This window comes from Dermacentor andersoni, chromosome 4 (assembly GCF_023375885.2).
Source record: "Dermacentor andersoni chromosome 4, qqDerAnde1_hic_scaffold, whole genome shotgun sequence".
Taxonomy (NCBI): domain Eukaryota; kingdom Metazoa; phylum Arthropoda; class Arachnida; order Ixodida; family Ixodidae; genus Dermacentor; species Dermacentor andersoni.
In genome coordinates, this window is record NC_092817.1 from 27,709,406 (window position 1) to 27,729,710 (window position 20,305).

General features: G+C 50.8%; 1 protein-coding gene across 2 annotated transcripts in view; it reads left to right on the forward strand.

The window, feature by feature from the left end:
• Window positions 1-20,305, forward strand: part of LOC126536589 (uncharacterized) — a 209,698-nt gene that overhangs the window by 93,592 nt on the left and 95,801 nt on the right. For both annotated transcript variants that reach the window (XM_050183613.2, XM_050183612.3), the window contains exons 2-3: window positions 17,673-17,781; window positions 19,060-19,273. In XM_050183613.2, the coding sequence (XP_050039570.1) occupies window positions 17,673-17,781; window positions 19,060-19,273 (323 nt within the window). The remainder of the gene's footprint in view (window positions 1-17,672; window positions 17,782-19,059; window positions 19,274-20,305) is intronic.

A 20,305-nucleotide genomic window follows, 5' to 3' on the forward strand; every position in this document is an offset into this window, starting at 1 on the left:
AGATCTAATCGCGACAGAGTACTTTCTGACTCGCCTTCAGTCTTCAGACCGCAGGAAACGAATCCCTGCCCGCTGTTTTGCTGCAGAAAACAGGACGCATGAGTACTGAAGCGCGATGCTTTTAATGTGTGTGTGTGTGTTTTTTTTTTCTTGCGGTATAGAAACCAAACAGTGTGTTTTCTTGCACCATGCTTTCTGTCTTCTATGGCCGACAGGGGGCATATAACTATGTTTTTCTGCGAAACTAGTATAACTCGGATTTAACGGAACCACATTTTAAAAGGCTATAAATGGCGGATAGGGTGGGCAAGAATGGAATACCAGTTACGCTGCAAATACGATAAGGTGTCAAGGAGAAGCATGTTGGCAGAGTATTCTTAGTGCCCTTTGATTGCTTTTCGTTTCTGAAGGTTCTCTGTTGGCCCTCTGTTGGGAAATGATGTTATTGAATGTTTCATTCGAATAAAAAGAAGAAAGCTCTGACGCGCGTCGCGTTGTGATTTCCCTGACGGAGTTTGTCAAACGTTTTCGTCAGTCCTCTGCGGTATCACCGCAGAGGACTGACGGTGTTTTGCCGCCTCGCCCACTACACAGCGAGAGGCCGTGCAGTGCAGGCGTGAAAAGAATGGGTGCGAGTGCGCGCGCTCTCTGGTTGACCAGAGCAGGGCGGACTCGGATGACTTGCTTGACCCGACCGCGGGTTTTTCCTCGGTGACCTTGCTGGCGGGAGCAGGCTCGCCCTCGACGCGCGCCCGCAAGGTCGGCGCCGAGCATTCCGAGGATAATTCTTGGGCTAGGCCTTCTTGCTGCCTTCTGTGGCACCCTCTTGCGCTGGGCTGCTTGCATACTTTGTTGGTCCTTTGTTCGGCCCCCTCTTTCCTTCGCGAGTGCCACAGCGAAAAACGCGCTCCTGCTAATGGGGGTGGGTGGTGGTGGTGGTGGGGAAATAGGGGTGCGTGTATGCGCCTCCGGACAGTCCCCACATCATGTGGGAGTGCTTGGGGAGTCGCTGCGCACCGCTGGGGTGTTTTGACTAAAAGTCCGCGTACACAATGCGACAAGCCGGGACTTGAGATAGTTGGATGTTGAACTCCTCGCGGGAACTCGCGCTGCATTGTGGACTTTGGCTGAGGTCCTGAACTCAATGAAGTCGTTTTCCTTCCTTCGACTGGCTAAAACGACTTGTACTCCAACTGCTATTTTCTTACGTATTGTTTCCTTTTACATGACTGCGATTCACCATCGTCGTATCCATAAATGGGGTAGCAATTTACTTCATGTTTGTGTATGTGTAGTGGGGGTAAGCGTCGCCGGCGTAAAGCGCTCGCCAATCGGCTCTCTCGTTCGCTCTATCCTGTATCTGGCAGTTTACAAGAGCTTCTCTACTCTGTGAGTTATTAAGATCCCGCGTCCTAGCGCACAGTTTACCGTGAACACAACGTGATAGAACGGTGATGCAGTTCGCAGTGTCGTACAAACAGCGACTTAATTGTAGAACGCTATGGAAATTGCCGCGGGCGTTGGATTGGGAGACGAGCCTCGCTCGCGCCCGTATTCTGACGTCTGCGTTCCTTACTGGAACAGATGTGCCTTAATGCTTGCATGGCGCGATGCGTGCGATACGCCTGCGGTGTCGTATTCTATCAGTGCATCCGCGCAGCAACGCCCGGCGACGGTGACCGATAGATAAAATGTCAATGCACACTTAATAGGACGGGGTTGTTGACGCTGCACCGGTTTACTGCGCAAATAGGCAAGACTCGCGTAATCACACAGCACGCGTGCCAGTCGTTGTCTTTGCACACAATAGGCCTTCGTTGATGGCTTAAATTTACGTAATTCTTAATTTACCTAAATGGTGCGTCGCAAATTTTTTCTACGTTAGCGATCACACACACACTCTTCTCTTGTTCTCCCTCTGCCAAGCCGTGCGTGTGAACGCCAGCAGTGAGTACAATCCTGTCGCACGAAGTGCGTTCACTTCACGCGGGCCGCTGGCCGATATCTACACGTGACGCCAGCCCTGTTTAGGCGGCAGAAACGGCTTTGAGGAGCTCATTTCGACTCCGTTACAGCGCTCCGGTCAGAACAAACAGCGGTGGTCAGTGCGCGCTGCGAGGCCGCGGGCAGGTACGTAGCGCGCTGGCAGCTGGCCTCCCCGCCACGGATGCACCGGGAAAACGCGGTCGTTTGTCGCGCGATGAGCTCGTGCGGGTTCGTTCAACCCACAGGTGTGACGTCCGGAGCGCACGCGGACGCAGCCGGGGGTCGAAGCCTCAAAAATGACGCGCACGCGGTGCTCATACCGAATGATTCCTGGCGCTTTGCTGCGCCTGCCCCCCCCTCAACAGTTATCTGCATGTTGAGGTCAGGTTGATGTTCCTTGCTTCGGCTGCAGTGAACGTCGCTGTGGTGTTGTGAATCCTTGAAGTGATGCGAGTGGAGTCCGAATCGGTGCCTGCTTGCTTACGCTCAGTTTTAAGCAATCCGTGCGTTACACAAGTTGGTCCTCTTGGTAGGGGCCCAAGGAGAAAGCGGGAACGCACCAGAAGCATCGCCCGTATTTTCTCTTCTTTTTTCCCCCTTTTCTCTTAAGATCTTTTTTGTGTGTGCTTTCCCTTTGTAGCGCTTTCATTGCTTTGTTTCGTACTTCTTATTGTTCTTCTTTTTTGTGCTACTGTGTCACGAAGATGAGGAATTAAGAACTTTAATCATCCGAATCGTAGTCGGGGGAATGAATTCCGGGGCAAGAGCTGGAACTGTGCTCAGCGAACGAAATTGGTCGGTTGGTTATAGCGCATCTGCAATATGCCGACCAGGGTTTTGCAACTTCGCAAGATGTTAAGCGCTTCGGTGACAATGTTTAAAGCAGTATGCATTGTTACAAAGCTGTCGATTATTAGGTGCTTCTGAATGAAATTGAAAACTTTCAAACTGTGAAGTACATTGGGCTGGTTCGTGGCGGCAAATAATGCTTCGTCCTCGGGGACCTATTTGCGCGTATTCTGCAGAATTCACGGTTTTATTAGGTGTTACTTACGCCATCGCTTCCTTAAGTTCTGCTACAGCTGCCTCTCTTCTGTATTAACGTCGCCTTCTGGCAGCAAGCAAGCTACTATCTTACAAAGCCTTGAAAGCGCTTCAGAATCGTCGTCTGTGGCCACGCAGCGTCGTTAACTCCATCACAGAACTAACGTCTCTGGAGGAGGAAAACGAGTAACACGCTGCCGAATTTGAAGTTCCAACAGAAATAGTCATAGGCGACGCAACTTCGAGAAATGAAGTAAATGGCGTCAGAGCGTGGAAGGCGATCATTTTACTTCGTAAGCGCTACGTTTATGATGTACGTGACATCGTTCCTGTAGCCAAAGTTCGCAGTGCAATGCGAAGCAGAAGTCCGGTCACGACGCCAGTTCCTTTTTTTTTTTTCCCCTCTCACCGCGAGCCGTCATTATGCAGTTGGGAGTATCGATGTCGACACCGTTACGAAGAACGTCGCTCTTTGTGATATACGTGCTGCTACTGCAGCTTTCATCGATCGTGTGTCGGGCGATCTGCAAATTGTATCCCTGTTCATTGAAACAGCTTCTCGCGAACGTCTTCGCAGTCGTGTCCTTTCTTCATTTGCCGCGGTCATGCGTGTGTGCGTTTGAGCCGCCAAAGCGATCGCATTAGCAGGATGAATAATCTCGCTCTTTTTTTGGCCTTCTTTCCACCTCTTCGTCGGCGAGAAAGAAATGGTACCACCGCAAGAGTATATCCCGCCTCCTCCTTTCTCAATTTTCGTCGCGTTCGCGTCGGCGTAATTCTCGGAGAGCCCGTGGCGTTCCCGAGAAAAAAATCGCGCTACCTTGTGTGCCCCCGCTGATGAGTTCCCGGGAACGAGTGGACCTGGGATTCTGAACTCCCTTTCTTTACCCCCACCCGTCTCCAATTTAATTTATTTTTTACTAGATCAGTGCGTTTCACGCACACAAGCACGCACTGTACCTGGTTTGTATGTAAATGTGCCCGCGCTTCAAAGAAGAGCTCGTTTCATGCCTGATTGAGCAGCCGTGTTCGCGATAACGAGAACAGGATATGACTCCCGGTCTAGTTTAGAAATCACGTAGTGGAAATGAAGTGGGCGAACTGTAATGTCACGCGGAAACGCAGTCGCTTCTTTGTAGCTTTTGGCGTTTAAATGGGAGCCTTATGGTAAAAGGAGTTCTTTCTTTTCTCTTTTTTTAACAGCGTGTGTAACAGTGTAAAGCTTTAGTGCGCCGAAATCTCGGTGGCGGTAAGGGCCGCGTTGTGGGCTGTGTATTGCATAGTGCCATTGACAAACGCCTTGAAAGGAGAGTCGTGGAAAAATATTTATAAAAATAAAAGTTCTCGGTTGCATTTTGTGGTTTCGTATTGAATAATTAGATGCGCCCGCACGGCCTCAATATCCATGTAGCGCACCCAGCCCTAAACGAAACATCTGTTCCTTGTCAGGTCAGTATTCCTCCTTCACGGCAGCCGTGTTTCGAAGGCCTTTGCAGCCACAGTTACGTCATTTTGGCGAAGAACACGTCGAATAAGCGCTCAGTTGGCGCACGTCGAAACTTCCATCGCGTGAAGCCAATTTTAGAAGAGCGCCGCATGCGCGAGACTGATATATGGGAAAGCGCATGCGAGTGCTTTTACATCTGCGCGTACGTTATCGAGCGTCGTCAAGCTCGTGTCCCAGCTGGTCTGAGCAAGACCGACGAGATAGTTGGTCGGCTCTGCGTTTGCATAGCAGTTTGGACATTGACCTTCTTGAGAGAACGTAGGTGGTGGTGTGTAGAGTGTAGAAATAGCGTCTTGTCATTAGCCGCATTTACATGAACGCAGCACTGGTGCATCACATTTCCAAGCACATTTGGGAAAGGCGATGCGTCGCCGTTTGCATGTGGCGCATTAACTCTCCCGAAAGCGTAGCGCCACATGCGCGAGTCGACTCGCGCCGGTTAATCTAATCTCGCCTGGCGCACTAATGCGATGCGCTTTCCTAGCGCATTGCCGCTGTTTACGTGAATTCGATGCGCTAGGAATGCGATTCGATTCGCCACTGTCGCATTCACGTGAACGCGGCTGTTGTTCGCAAATGCCTTTTTGCTTCTCAGCAGATTGAAAAACACATCGGAAATTCTGTCTGAGAAAGAAGTTCAGGGGAACAGCATGTTTCTTTTGTTAAGTCAACTTCGCTCAGTTGGCAGTGTGTTGCGATCCGCTGAGTAGCAGTTGTGACTTGCGAAACTTATGAAAACTCGAGGATTCTGTTCGTTGTGACCTAGGGTGCTGTATGCGCAGGTTTGCAACGTCTCGCTGTTGTAATACCAGCATGGCAGTGAAGCCCGGCACGTAAATAGGTAGCGCCACTTTTCCAAGATGGAGGCGTAAAAATGGCGCGTGCACACACACACACACACACACACACACACACACACACACACACACACACACACACACACACACACACACACACACACACACACACACACACACACACACACACACACACACACACACACACACACACACACACATATATGTATATATATTGCGGCGAGAAATGACGATTTCGTCGCTAGTTGCATTTTTCACATTGAACGAGACACTGTACACACCCTCCTCGACCCCTCACCACGTTTATTGTACCTGTTTTGTTTTGACCATTGTCACGCGTTCGAAGGCACGAAAACGCTTCCTCGATAGGTGGGCGGGACCATTGTGGGCTCTGGCACGCGAGTAGGGTCATCGTCGGCAGTGGAGGTAGCGTTTCAAGGCGGCGAGGTGTGCCGGTTGCGCGTGTGCCACCGCCCGCTCTGTCTCGGCCTGAGCAGCCAACGGCGGCAGTGTCAGCGAGAGCGAGCCGCGCCGGGCGTGCGTGCTATGTTTAGCGTTTGGGCCACAGCGACGCGGTCGCGCGTCTACGCTTTCCTTCGCGGGGCCCGGCGGCGTCGGTGCTGCCTGGACGCGCGTGCTCGTGCGCCCGCCGCTCCCGTTGTCTGCACGGGGAAGTGTCGGCCGTGGTTGACTGACCTCGCCTCCCTAGCGGCGGCGGGCCCGGCCGGGATTACGCGTCGCGCTACTCGGCTCTTACACTGCGCTCTTGTTACGCGGAGCATACACGCGTCGATGGCCCGTGGCGCCCGACTTCTACAGCGCTCCAATCGCTCCCGTTTCTTTGATTGGATACATTTTACTACGCCACGCGGCTGCGAAGCGATATGAGTCCGCTTCGAAGCGTGAATCTATCTCGCTTTGGTCGCCATAGACTGCCGTCGTGGAACATTGAGACACCCCCCCCCCCCCGGCGCCTCCAACAACTAGCAATCTATTCTAGTAGCCAGTCACACCAGAACCCGATGCGGTGCGGTAACGGTTGCGCCGCCCACCCACACGACTAAAGTCCCTCCATCCACGCGCGACCTCCGTTTTCTTAAAGCATGTATGGACAGACAAACCAGTAAACGAGCCGAGTTTCCCTATCCACTGTAACTCTATACTGTCTCACTAAGTTGCACAGCATCCTAGGAAAAATGAAGACGATTATGGCTTTGTCATTCACCATTTCCAAAACGGATAGTGGGGCGTATCGAATGTGTAAAATTAGCATACGTGTTGTTGAACGTGTAATGGTTTGAGGCTCCTGAAACTGCAGGTTGCGTTTGGACTTGTTGCAAGTAGGCGCTAAATCTATAATCTGGTGCGCGTGAATAAGTGAGTGGGCTTCGTAAAGGCAAAGAACTTGCGTACCGCTCCCCTGTAAGCAACCACGCCCGAGCCGTTCGATCGCTTTTCTCGGTCATGTCTGGAAGGCGGGGTATTAATCGACCTTTATGGGAAATCTTGCGACGCCCCGCAGCTGCCGCGTAGCTGACGGTCGGTCGTGCATTGTTTCGGCCGGTTGCGCTGCTTCGTTAAGCGAGCGTAACGGACCGGTTTTGATTGGGATCGGGCCGGCGTTGTCTTTTAACCAGGCATTCATTGGACGTGGAGGGGCCACCCCGCGTCAGCCGGGAACAAAGCATTTTGTTGTCCTTGGGGGCCACGCAACCGCGCATCCTTTGACACGACAGAACCAGTAACGTTTTGGTTTCGGATCCCTCCCTGTCGTCCGCGATGAAGGCGCACTGCGAACAAAAGGGGACGTGGCCGCTTTGATTTCTTCGCTGTTCGAAGCCACTTGGCGACCCAGTGAACGGAGCTTGTCTTGGACTGGTTTTCAGTATTGACAGTGTTCGCTTCTGATGTTGTTTGAGACAGCGTTTTACTGCCAATGAAGGGCTCTGAGGTCGGATTCCACAGTCAGTTGAAACTCCAAAGTGCCTCTGTACGAGCCGCGTTCTACTGCTTTCTCATCTTAATCGGCAGTCGCCACAAAGCACCGAATCGTACAAGCACGCAGCAGGATGGCTCCTAGGGATGTCATGCTCGATCAGCGGAGAGGAGAGACGATTCTACCCGTCACGAGAACCCACATTTACCGAAGAACTGCGATCAAGCCGCGCCGAGGAACCGACTATTGTCCAGGGGATTTTTCAGAGAACGCAGGCCCTCTCTCTTGCTGTCGTCTGTGCGGCCGCGGGCCTCTCCCACTGCCAGGTAAGTATATGAGCGAACAAAAAGAAAACAACGACAGGTGCCGCTTAGTTGACGCTCGAATCAAGTCCAGCGTCGTGGTGTGAATTGCAGTCCTAGTATTCAGTTTCTGTTCGTTTGTGTTACCACCGAGTCGGGCTACTCGTCCTCCTAATATGCTCTGTCCATTTCGTTACCAGCATAGTGTTTGATTTTGACCGTGTCTCAGAAAGCGATCGCGGCAGCAGTTGTGGAGTGCGGTTCGCGGGTACTTGGTTGCATGCGGACTTTGATTTCCTTCTGGTGTAACTAAGCTTTTGTCGTTAGTGCTACCTCTCTCTCTCTCTCTCTGAGTTTACGCCGTTCGCTTCGAGCGGCCGCAGAACGTCCTTGCGGTGTGCGTGCGCACCTGCACCGCCGGAGGCTCGACCGCCGCCGATGCGCGTCTCCCCTCGGCCTCCGGAAATCCGCCCGGCCCCTCTCGCCTGCTTTTCCCGCAGCTGACACGGACCGCACGGTCGGTGTGTGCGCCGAGGGTGGTAGGAACGCTGCAGCGTACGTTACGTGTCTACCGCTGCGCGGCACGCCTGGCCTACCCAGTGCCGGCCGTGGTGGCTGCTGTTCACTTAGAGCCTTACTTCTTCCACGCGGTTTTCTTTTCCTCTAAATTTTCACGTTGCTCCCCTCCGCGCTGTGCAGACAACCTCGGAAGGCGGAAGTGCGCGCCGCCGAGCCGGCCCTGTTTCTCGTCAAACCGTCCGTGGCTGCTGTCGCCGCTATAAGTTGCCCGCCGGCCTTTGTGGGGCGTCCACTGGGAGCGCGTCGAATGTGCAAAGCGCGCGTCGTGTTATCGACGGGCTCTGTTTGTTTTGTTGCATGCACCAGGGCACGGCCGCTCTTAAAAGAACAGCAATTGTGCCTTGTTTGGAGCGAGCGCGAGTACGCATCTACGTTTGAAACGTTCGAGTTCTATGGCGTGATTAGGCATACCGTGTTTCCCCTCTAACTTTAGCGAAGCTGTTCAAAAAAAAAAAAAAAAGGAAGAAAAGATTAGAAACACACGGTGCAATGTACAATTCTAAGATGCACCTTTTAAGGTGTACACTGTACATGCTAAAATCTATCTTGAACAATGTCTTTTTTTCTTTCTTTGCTTTCGCTGAACAGCTTGGCTAAAGTTAGCTACGTTGCCGGTAACTATATACTGACCGTCAAAGGCAGGCTTCTTCTCAGACACGAGGCCCCTCTGTGCGGACCTCTTCGAACCTCGCCTCTTCTCCTCCGTATAAGTTGCCTGAAGGTTCGCGACTCGAACCACAGTGCGGCGTGCTGGAAGCGATGTGTTATGTGCATGACATGCATAGTGTTAACACTTTTGTCTGAGATGTGAACGTAACCCGCCGTGGTTGCTTAGTGGGTATGGTGTTGGGCTGCTAAGCAGGAGGTCGCGGGATCGAATCCCGGCCACGGCGGCCGCATTTGGATGGGGGCGAAATGCGAAGACACCAGTGTACTTAGATTTAGGTGCACGTTAAAGAACCCCGGGTGGTGGAAATTTCCGGAGTCCCCCACTACGGCGTGCCTCATCAGAAAGTGGTTTTGGCATGTAAATCCCCATAATTGAATTTTGAGATGTGAACGCGACAAGCGATACCCATGACGCCCCAAAGACGTTTTGAAGGGTTGTGTCATTTCCATCCTCCTCCCCACCCCCTGACACCTTAACTTTTTCCTTAGTCATTAATCCATACAACATACCAAAAATAGCGTTAGTATTGTCGGTTTAGGACGTGATGTCTCGAAGGAGGAACTATATTGCACATTTTTGCAAAAATGTGCACTATATCGCACATTTTTCTATCACCTGATCGCGGACAACCTTCTGTGGCCATACAGAAAGCTGTGGCTGTGAAGGGAAAGCTGCGGGGGAGGCAGAGCGCGCACAAGTGAAAACGCTCCTGGAAAGAGTCCCGCGTTTTAATATACGCTAGGTTAGGCTAGGGAGGAGAAACCGTAGACAACTTATTAGCAACAGTTAAATAGGAGAGAACACACCACGGAGTGTAATAGTTTACTTATTTTGTGGCTTTTCCCTTCCGCGTCTGGGCAAGCGCGAGAGCGTCGCACTGGGAAGCTGCGTCGATTCAGCGACTGTTCCGAGCGACCAAAAGCACTGTCAACGCTGCCGGACTACTTGGCGCGGTGTAACACATGTGCAGCAGCAATGCGCCCATAGATAGCCACAGAAAGTTGTCCGCGAGTGCAGTGCGGTGACCTAAACTATCGGCCTAGTAACGGCTCTTTCATCATCATCATCATCAGCCTGGTTACGCCCACTGCAGGGCAAAGGCCTCTCCCATACTTCTCCAACTACCCGGTCATGTGCTAATTGTGGCCATGTTGTCCCTGCAAACTTCTTAATCTCATCCGCCCACCTAACTTTCTGCCGCCCTCTGCTACGCTTCCCTTCCCTTGGAATCCATTCCGTAACTCTTAATGACCATCGGTTATCTTCCCTCCTCATTACGTGTCCTGCCCATGCCTATTTCTTTTTCTTGATTTCAACTAAGATATCATTAACTCGCGTTTGTTCCCTCACGCAATCTGCTCTCTTCTTATCCCTTAACGTTACACCTATCATTCTTCTTTCCATAGCTCTTTGCGTCATCCTCAATTTAAGTAGAACCCTTTTCGTAAGCCTCCAGGTTTCTGCCCCGTACGTGAGTACTGGTAAGACACAGCTGTCATAAACTTTTCTCTTGAGGGATAATGGCAAGCTGCTGTTCATGATCTGAGAATGTCTGCCAAACGCACCCCAGCCCATTCTTATTCTTCTGATTATTTCAGTCTCATGATCCGGATCCGCAGTCACTACCTGTCCTAAGTAGATGTATTCCCTTACCACTTCCAGTGCCTCACTACTTCTGCTGTTCCCTTCCGAGACTGTTAAACATTACTTTAGTTTTCTGCAGATTAATTTTTAGACCCACCCTTCGGCTTTGCCTCTCCAGGTCAGTGAGCATGCATTGCAGTTGGTCCCCTGAGTTACTAAGCAAGGCAATATCATCAGCGAATCGCAAGTTACTAAGGTATCCTCCATTAACTCTTATCCCCAATTCTTCCCAATCCAGGTCTCTGAATACCTCCTGTAAACACGCTGTGAATAGCATTGGAGAGATCGTATCTCCCTGCCTTACGCCTTTCTTTATTTGGATTTTGTTGCTTTCTTTATGGAGGACTACGGTGGCTGTGGAGCCGCTATAGATATCTTTCAGTATTTTTACATACGCCTCGTCTACACCCTGATTCCACAATGCCTCCATGACTGCTGAGGTTTCGACTGAATCAAACGCTTTCTTGTAATCAATGAAAGCTATATATAAAGGTTGGTTATATTCCGCACATTTTTCTATCACCTGATTGATAGTGTGAATATGGTCTATTGTTGAATAGCCTTTACGGAATCCTGCCTGGTCCTTTGGTTGACGGAAGTCTAAGGTGTTCCTGATTCTATTTGCAATTACCTTAGTAAATACTTTGTAGGCAACGGACAGTAAGCTGATCGGTCTATAATTTTTCAAGTCTTTGGCGTCCCCTTTCTTTCGTTGCTCTTCTGTTAGCTTGCTTTCCGACTGGAAGTCTTATCGTGCAAGCGTCGACAAAATTGTAATCCGTGGGTTACTCTCACACATCTATTAGCCACTGCGTTTGTGTGATGACGTAGCATTGCGACGCGTGCGTCAGCGTGTCGCTGTGGTTCCTGGCTGAAGTCTGGCCGCGACGGAGAGCGGCGTCGGAGCGAGTGGGCGTGACTTAACCTGGCGCTCATAAATACCTGGAGCGCAGTGTGAAACCGTTCGGACGTAATCGCACGGGCGTCGACCGGTCGGTCGGCGTGCAGCAGCGTGGCCTCCTTTGGCGAGAAGGAAATCGCCCCGAGCTTCCCCTCTATCATGTACCGTGTTGCAACCGTCAGTCGCTCGGCGAAATGCTATTAGTTGAGGACTCTCTTCTTTCTTTATGTTACTGACGTCTGCGTCCCTGGTTTACCTGTTCGTATGAAATTGTGTAACAGTGCGACGATATTCGAAGGCGCCCGTTGGACTGCTGCTAATGAGGCAGTAGCGGTGTTTGTTTTGTACCGCCCCCATGCAGTGTGCTTAGCAGTGCGCGAAAATGACGGCATTTTTCCGTCGTTAGTAGCCGGGACGCTCTTTTTTTTTTTTTTTTCTCTTTTCGCAAGTGAAAGAACTGCAGCAGATAGTGGTGTGCTCGGTCCTGGTGATCGTAGCCTGGTTTCGTCTCGGCTAAAAGTTGACCTCCGAACGCTCGCTGTCCTCGTTTCCCCTCGCAAAGCCCAGCGTCGGTATGCCTGCACAGGCAAGCCGTTAATACATCATGTAATGAAGGATTGTTTAACGGTCCGCTACCTACGATAATGCTTCTTATTTTGACACTACGGGGAGCGTTCGCAAGTCATTGTGCCCATCAAATTCAGCAGCAGCTGATGCAACGTTTGAACGTCCGGTTTCATTCGTTCTGTGTATACGCTGTGTCGCAGACCTTCTGTTGTCCCTGTGTTTTCGAATCCTGCTACGTTTTGCCAGTGGCCCAAGAATTCTTATAACTATTTGGTTGGCTGTCTGCGCGGAGTAAGGATCGACGGCGAATATCTCAGCAACCTTCGGTTTGCCGATGACATTGTTCTATCCAGCAACAATGTAGACGACTTACAGCAAATCACTGAGGACCTTAGCAGAGAGAGTGTAAGAGTGGGGTTGGAAGATTATTTGCAGAAGACAAAGATAATGATGAATAGCCGGGCAAGGGAACATGAGTGTAATCGGTTGGCGCAGGACAGGGGTAATTGGAGATCGCAGGGAGAGCCCTTCGTCCTTGCAGTGGACATAAAACAGGCTGCTGCTGCTGCGGATGATGCTGATAATGATGCGCCCATCGGTGCGTTTTGTGTCTCTCTTATTTCTTTATCTCATGCATTCGCACGTCCGTGTAGTTGGATTCCTGTGCTCCGGCGTGGCGTTTGGGCTGCTAGATTGTGGTCCGTAAAATATAGGCGCTTTGTTCTTTCTTGCATGCGTACACTGCCCATTCAACGCATTCGCCTGCGGTCACGCACGCCACCACCGGGTGTCCCTGTCGCCCACGCGTTGTTGTTCGCCGCACGCGCGTGTATATGCGCCGTCGGCGACACCGACGCGGCCTCCCTGGAATGAGCCCAACTCCGTGGCTACCTCAACGAGCGTGAATTTGTGGTGCGCGCAGCCTGTCACAGCCGCCCGCTTCCAAATATACGAATCCACCCCGGCGCCGGTCGCCGTGACTGTTGGCGACGGCGGCGGCCTGACGGGACGACGGGAGCGCTCTGTCGCCGCCGTGAAAGGGCGTCCTTGTAGGGCCCGGAAGGCGCTGCGGTAGACATCTTGTTCGAGACTTGACCGATGAGGAGGCCGAGCTGCGGCGCCGCGTGCTGCGCCTGTTGCGTCTTTTGTTTTCCGGCTGTTCCCGAACGAGTTATGCTAGCACTGGGCTCGCGAGGGAAAGGGTGGGCGGCCGGCGTTGTTTCCTTCGCTGGTGCGCGCGCTTTTGCGAGCGGAGAACGAACGTGTAATCATCGGGCTCCTGTATTTTTCCCAGCGACAACCGCCGCTTCGGCTAGGATGAGTGGCATGTGGAGGAAAGTGGCCGTGGCAACTGTCTCGCTCTTTTATTTTTTGGTATTTTTTTCTTCTAATGTTTACTGCTCGTTGACATAGCCGATAAAAGCGGAGATGTGAGAAAGGTAGGGGAAAATGGCGATGGTCTTTCTTTCTAAATACACCGCAAAAGACGCCAGTCCTTTTGTGCCTGTGTGGGGGCCACTTTCATAGTCGTTACCTTGCAGCTCGAACGTTAACGTTTTTCTCGATGCTTCGTGGAGGTTCGCTCCTCAATTGCGGCCCCAAAGGGGGACTCTTTCTGCTCGCGGAAACCATTTCCAGCCGTCCTTCGACCCCGGGTCACTAGCAGGGTGGGATCATCGGATGTCACTGGTACGCCGTCGTTAACGTATTAAGGTTGCAGCCCGTTTCTCGACGTTTGGGATAACGTGTCGACGGCATTACAAGCGAAAAAAAAAAAAGAAATTAAGGAACGTGCTATGTACCGTGGTCGAATTCGCGCTTCAAACAAGGGGCTCCTTCGTAGCAGATAGAGAAACAAAATGTTGTTCAGAAGGCATTCGTGCGCCGCGCGCAGCGAGTCGGTATTCATTCGTTCACCCGTGTGAAAAAACACAGCGCCGTCTAGCTGGCCGTCGCCGCGCATGCCTTTTCTTTTTTTTTTTCCTCTTTTTTTTTTTTTGCGGCTGTGTCCGCCGAAGTGAATATCCGCGCCAACCTTTTCTCGCGGCATTCTGACGCCCACTGCGTAGTTTTGCTTGTCGAGGCGACATTGTGATAATCGGCCGCGCTCTTCGGCTCGCCAACGGCGACCTGCACTGCTGACGTCGGCGAAAGCTCGCGAAGAGATGGAATTGCGGACTCGCAATTTTCTGGGGTGTCGCAGTCGACGTGTATCGTGTGAAAGCGTTCGCGCGTTGCCTACAGGAGCGAATTAAAAGTACCTGATGAGATTGGAAAGTGGGAGGCCGTATTTTCGTCTAAGGCCGGGATTGAGAGTCGCACTGGAGCGGTAGCGAAGTTAACCTTGGTTGTGCTGGATTCCGCGAACTGCGTTCGAGTCAGAATGCATTAATTGTTGCGAGATACTCGAGGTCCCATCCCGGAGGTGACGTTTATGGAGCCAGTTGTAGCGGAGGTTGTTCGCGTAGATCGGCATTTCGTGAATGATGCTGCTACCCGCCCAGCGCATCCAGTATGGGCACATCCCCGGGATATATCAAGCCCGTTGCCGCGGCTGGCGCCCGGGCTGTTTTGCAGCGTACGCTGGGCACCCCCGCCGCGCCGGGTGTTTTTCTCCACCTTGCGAGCAACGGCGGCGGAAGGCGCGACGGAAGTGGCGCACGCGTGGCACGCGCCGCGCGAAGCTCTGGCGTCATCGGCTGTGTGACGTTGTCGCGCCGTCGCTGCGTTGTTGTCCTTCCTCCGCGCCGCTTGCGCCGTAAGCGAGCAATTGAAACGCACCGAGATGTTTCTCGACGCTCGTGCATCGCTTCACGTACACATAGCAGTCGCCGGTCTTACCCTCTTGTGGGTAGATCCAAGCTACTCAATCCTTCAGAATTAAGTGCTACCGCTCAGCATGAAGAAAAAAAAAACAGCTGGGCTAATCGATTTTCTGTTTGTATATAACAGCACATCTGGTAGCTCATTGTAATGCGTGGAATACGGCGGCGAGACGGAACCGGAAATAACGTGACCTGACTTAAGCTCGACATATTTGCGAGTAACAAAACCCAGTAAAAGCTGACACTCGTGTGATGAGGTTCTGATGAATGCGAGTTCCCACAACGGTCGCCACCACGTTTACTTTAGCGCAGGCGTACAGCCCAACCCGCACAAATGTCGACTTGTCAGAGCCACGCAGTGCCATGATCGACGCCCAAATTTTTTCTGGTCAATGTCGCAACTGCGAGTAGGCAACTGCTGCTGCTGCTGCCGCCATATAGGAGAGCTTTCCTAGAGCTCGACTTCGGTGCGCCGTGTACTTTCCGTGGCAAGTGTGGTGCAGAGGTCTGACGTCAGCGCGAAGAGCGTTCTCGCGGGACTTCCACGGTAGGCTGCCTCGATGTCCTCCTCGCCCACCGCTCCGTCTCGAGTGGAGACAATCGCGGCGTTTACTACGGCGTTGGGCGCGCGAACGGCGGTCGCCGTAGTAGACGCCTTTGGAGGACGCCGTAGGGATGCGTTGCCGGCGCTCGCGTGTATCCGCCATTCGTGTGCCCAGCGCCGTAGTAGACGCCATGGTTGTCTCCACCCTTAACGGAGCGGCGGGCGAAAAGGTCATCGAGGCACTCTATTCCACAGTAAAACCCCTGAAAAAAAAAAAAAAAAAAAAGGTAGCGCCAAGTGCACTCCTTCGCTTCTGCCTCCTCTCCTAGGAGCTGCAACAGCGCCTCTTGGTGGCCACAAGGAAGCTACGGACGGCGAGAGCCACGAGCGATATGTCGCCTTGAAGAAGACAAGTCCACTTGTCGAAACGTTGGTTCCTGCTCTCACCTTGCCACCAGCACGGCTGGGCTCGACTGGCGCGCGCTCGCTATGTGCGGGAGCTGCGTCTTCGGCGTCCCAGGGCCTCGCTGTCGTTGCATCGGCGCGCGTGCTGCGTTGCGAGTGGACATTCAAGATGGCGCTTGCTCGACCTTCAAAAAGTGCAGTTCCTCGCGTTTGAAACTGTGCGGTGAGAAGCCCTGATGCCCATTTCCAGCGCAGTGGCGCAGTCAGGAGCGCCATTGCTTAATGTGTCTGCGCGTCCGGCCCTGCTTGCTTGCGGGGACGGTTATTGCCAGTATAAACGTTTAGCTGACTGAAAGCTTCTATACCTTGCTTCACGCATTGACAGGGTGTACGCCTAAAATAGCGAACAAGTGGTAACCGCACCATCGGCACAAACCTGCGAGTTTAAAGCCCCTGAAAAAAAAAAAATTCCTTTTTAGGGGCTTTATGTCGGGCTTCTAAACAGTGCGAGTATCAGTGTAATTTGACTTATTGAGAATACCGCATATTTTTACGCTTTCAGACACGACAAAAATCCTGCCACTTGCGTCTACATACATTCCATCGTCATACTCAATGTTGCCTTTTCACATTTTTATTCCTCTCGAAAGTCTACCACTACACCGCTCCGAACCGCACCGTCCTGCTGTTCCCTAGTGGGACAATTGCACAAGCCCGTCTCTCCGGCCGAGGGCCTTGCTCGACGGGCGTCTCACTTCTACTAACTTGACTTACAATCTACAAAACGCACGAGAGAGGAGCTGCCTGCACACTGACACGAATGGTGCTACTTTAGTTCTTTACCAGGGGCTTTATTCCACGGCGTCGTGGCCTCTGTGGCTTTGCCGTGGCGTTGTGTTATGACTTACCGGTATTTCTCTCAGCCATGCTCAGAGTTTGCACTTGTCGCTCATATCCAATGAACAGTGTCGAATCGTCCTGGTGTGTTCTGCTGGCCAGTTCGGTGGAGGCGGTCTCGTGGTTGGTTTAAAGCACGCTGGCTTCCCGCACGACAGCTTATCTGGTGTTGCGCCAGATAAGCTGGCACGGATAGCGCTTATGCGCTGCCGTCTACGCCACCTGCTGCATCTGATGTCTGCTTTCGGCACTCGGAAACGGGAGCGTCCGGCGAAGATAAAGGTTTCTTATCACCCGAGGGGGTAACGGCGCGTTTGTTTTGCGTCCCGCGTGCGCCGATTGAAAGGGGTTTTGCGTCCACGTGAGCGCACTGTTATTAAAGCTGTGAGGTGGACCATTATAGTCCGTTGTACACGTTTCCACTGTTCTCTGCACTTGCATATGTAGTGTAAGCTTCAACAAGACGTTGCATGGAGGGTTGCGTTGGCATGTATGCAGTCTTGAAAAAACAACGCGTACTATAAGGATTGAAGAAGACAGATATGATTATCAGCCGTAGCGCTGTTTTCTTTTCTTTTGCTCTTTCAGGAATTGCACTTTATTAGTAGGCAGCGAAATATTTTTCTGACTTGTATGTTTACGCGAATGTTTCCAAAAAAGAGCCACGTTTTTCAAATTTAGCATTTAGCAGCAAGCTGTTCAGTTGACCTACTGAGTGTCCGGCGGTACAGTATGTGGAGTATTCTGCGGCAAAGGTACTTTGCGACAGAGCTTGTCATAGGAGTAACCAAGCAAATTGAACTTGCGAGTTGCCTCAATGCTTTCAACACTATGTCCCGTGCTGTTCATGCATTTTGTGATGGTAAAATTTTATGACCGGACTAATCCTGTTTGTTGATGCAAGTTTTTGTAAGATATATACTGTTTACTGCCCATTTGTTCAGAACTGTCTCAGGGTTGAGGGAGGGGACAATTAGGTTCAGGTTCAGATTATCATTAATCGCTCGAGTGTTCTCTAACAGTGCTGCTTTCTTTCCTTTTGCGCAGCGTGGAGCGTGATGCCCTTCGAGAGCGGGAGCGGCAGGCCCGCGCAATTCGCGCGGGTGTGGGCGGAGGAGAGTCGGGAGGACATCCCATCTTCAGGGCCCCCATCAAGGTATGTGACGTCCGTGGCGTCCAGGTATTAGGTGTAATCAGGGCTTACTGTTGTGGACATTTTTCAGGATGATCGATGTGTCTATAAATTGTCGACCCACTGGGTGAGATTTATAACCCTATAATGGATTTTCAACGGTTAGTGTACCCATGTAGCCTTTCCCTAATCATTTTGAATGAGCCTTGCTAGTCTGAACTCGATATTTTTCTGCATGGATTCTTCCGTGAGATGGGCTAGTCTGAAGGCAGCTTCTTTCTTTTTTTATAGGAGGCCGGGCAAGGAATTTCTTTCTTATTACTAAGAAACAGTGCAGGCATTATATTGTAGATACCAAGTGTTCTTTGTTGTTTTTACTGCTTGAAGTTGTCACAAGCTACTACAGAAAAAATAAGTTGTTTGTGTTGGAGAATTCAGTTTTTTAATTGGTATGCCTGATCAGGTTCAATAAATGGGCCTTTTCCCACTTCACTTGCAAAATTGGTGATTTGCTTGCACACAGGAGGTTTTAAAATGTACTGAACTTTTGTTGGCTTTTCCTCTGACTGTGACACTTATCACCTCTCTGCCCCACCTTTCTCACTTGTCATCGTCTGTGGCGCAACGTATGTGTATGTGCCATTTGTTACCTGGATGACATCTCAGTTGCTCCTGCTTGTAATTTCTGCATTAACTGGGGTAAGAGGTCCCTGTACAATATTGTGACTTGTGACCTCTTCCTGTACATTGAACAGCTATGTTGCTTTCTGCCCTTGCAGTTCATTCCGCCATAGATGCAGTGGCACAGGAAGATATGGTATATATTAATAGCAAAAAAGCCTGGTGACACATGTGGCAGCCGTAATTGATCGCACACAGGCAAGCAGGTGGTAAAGAGAGAATGTAATGGAGCACACTTTGTTTCTTATTTTTGAATATCCTGCAGACAAGAACTTTGTAATGGTAATGGTGACAAGTGCAATAAACGTTCATAGATTTGCCTAGTTTATTGACTATACGTGTCTTCATGCTTCATCTTATGTGTAGAATGACTTGCTGCTTATTTTAGCAGGCTTTGAAAATGCTGTAAGCGATATGGTAGAACTAATACCATAAGTCTATCTTTTATGAGAACCAAAACATTTTTATGGTAGATTTCTAATTGCAGAAGAAGAGTATTTGTTGTTGGTTTCTCAGGAAAGGCTAGAACTTGAGAATGTTAGCCTCATGCAAGGAAAAGCAAGAGGTCTGTGAGCATGTTAATGCATAACTTGATGGCTTGTCTTGCTTGCCTGTTTGCAGGTGGATCCGGGCCAGGAAGACGAGCTGTCCAGACGGATCAAGAACACCTTGGGGGACTTCAACCAGGTGCAGCGACTCCTCTCACATGATCCCAACCACCTGATAGGCATCTCGCGCACCAATGCGGCCGCGCAGGCTCGGGCGCCACCTGCCGTTAGCAACCCCGTCAATGGCAGCAGCAGCACGGCCTCCACGTGGAATGGCAATGCCACAGGTGGGTGTTGCTTGCCGTTTTCCCTGCACCGCCATTTGAGGGAGGTTGGCACACTGCAGGAGTGAACTGCATGAAATGAAGCAGAAGCCTGTTTTCTTAATTCCTTTTAGACGTTCTTACAGCATTAGACTGAAGGCGCAAGCAGGGGACCAGAGATTCAGCTGCATGTAATTATGTAGTTACGTTTTTATAGGTAGTGTAGAATGACACAAGGTTGCTGAAGTTAGTGTGCTTGTTTTCAAGAAGGTTGCCTTGTTTTTGTGCCAAAAGGTTGAAATTTTAATACACTAAGAGTGACTTTAATGTATGAGTAAACTAGAATAATGTATAGCTTGAATGCAAAGTGAAGCCCTGGCCTAACACATTCCTGTTGGTCTTATTCTCCAAAGTCGTCCTCTGTTCCTGATGCACTTATTGTCTAAAGCAGGACTGCGCAACATACAGCCCAGGGGCCACATGTGGCCTGTGACTGAGCTTAGGATTTTAATGATGTGCTACAGCTGCTACCAAAGCATGACCATATAATGAGAAAAACCGCAAGTTTGTCATCAAACACAATATATGACATGAGCCATTGTCGGTGGCAGATGCATTAAAACAAAAAGGGAGCATAGAATCATAGTGCGGGAACATAGAATGATCTCAAGTTAGGAACAGAGAAAGGTGCATGGCCACTGAATCTACTGACAAAGTTACCAATGCTAAGGCCACATTATTTGCGGAGTGTCCATAATTGCATTGAACATGTGCTTCGCCAATAAATGCCTTCAAACAGGTGCTTTTGTTTGCTGTGTTCGCTTTATTAGTCAGCCTTGACAAGAAATTTTCTCGCATTGCCATGCATCGGGAGTGAATGTTAGTCAAGCGTATATGGATATACAATCTTAAACAAATGTACACTCTTTGGGTCGTATCTTGCCACACAACAATAGTCGTCATCTGTCTTGCTTCCTTTCTTTCTGTCTTGCTTCCTATCCTTTCTTGAAAACGCTGCTCTGCCCGCTACTTTCCTGTCGAGAATGCTCACTGATG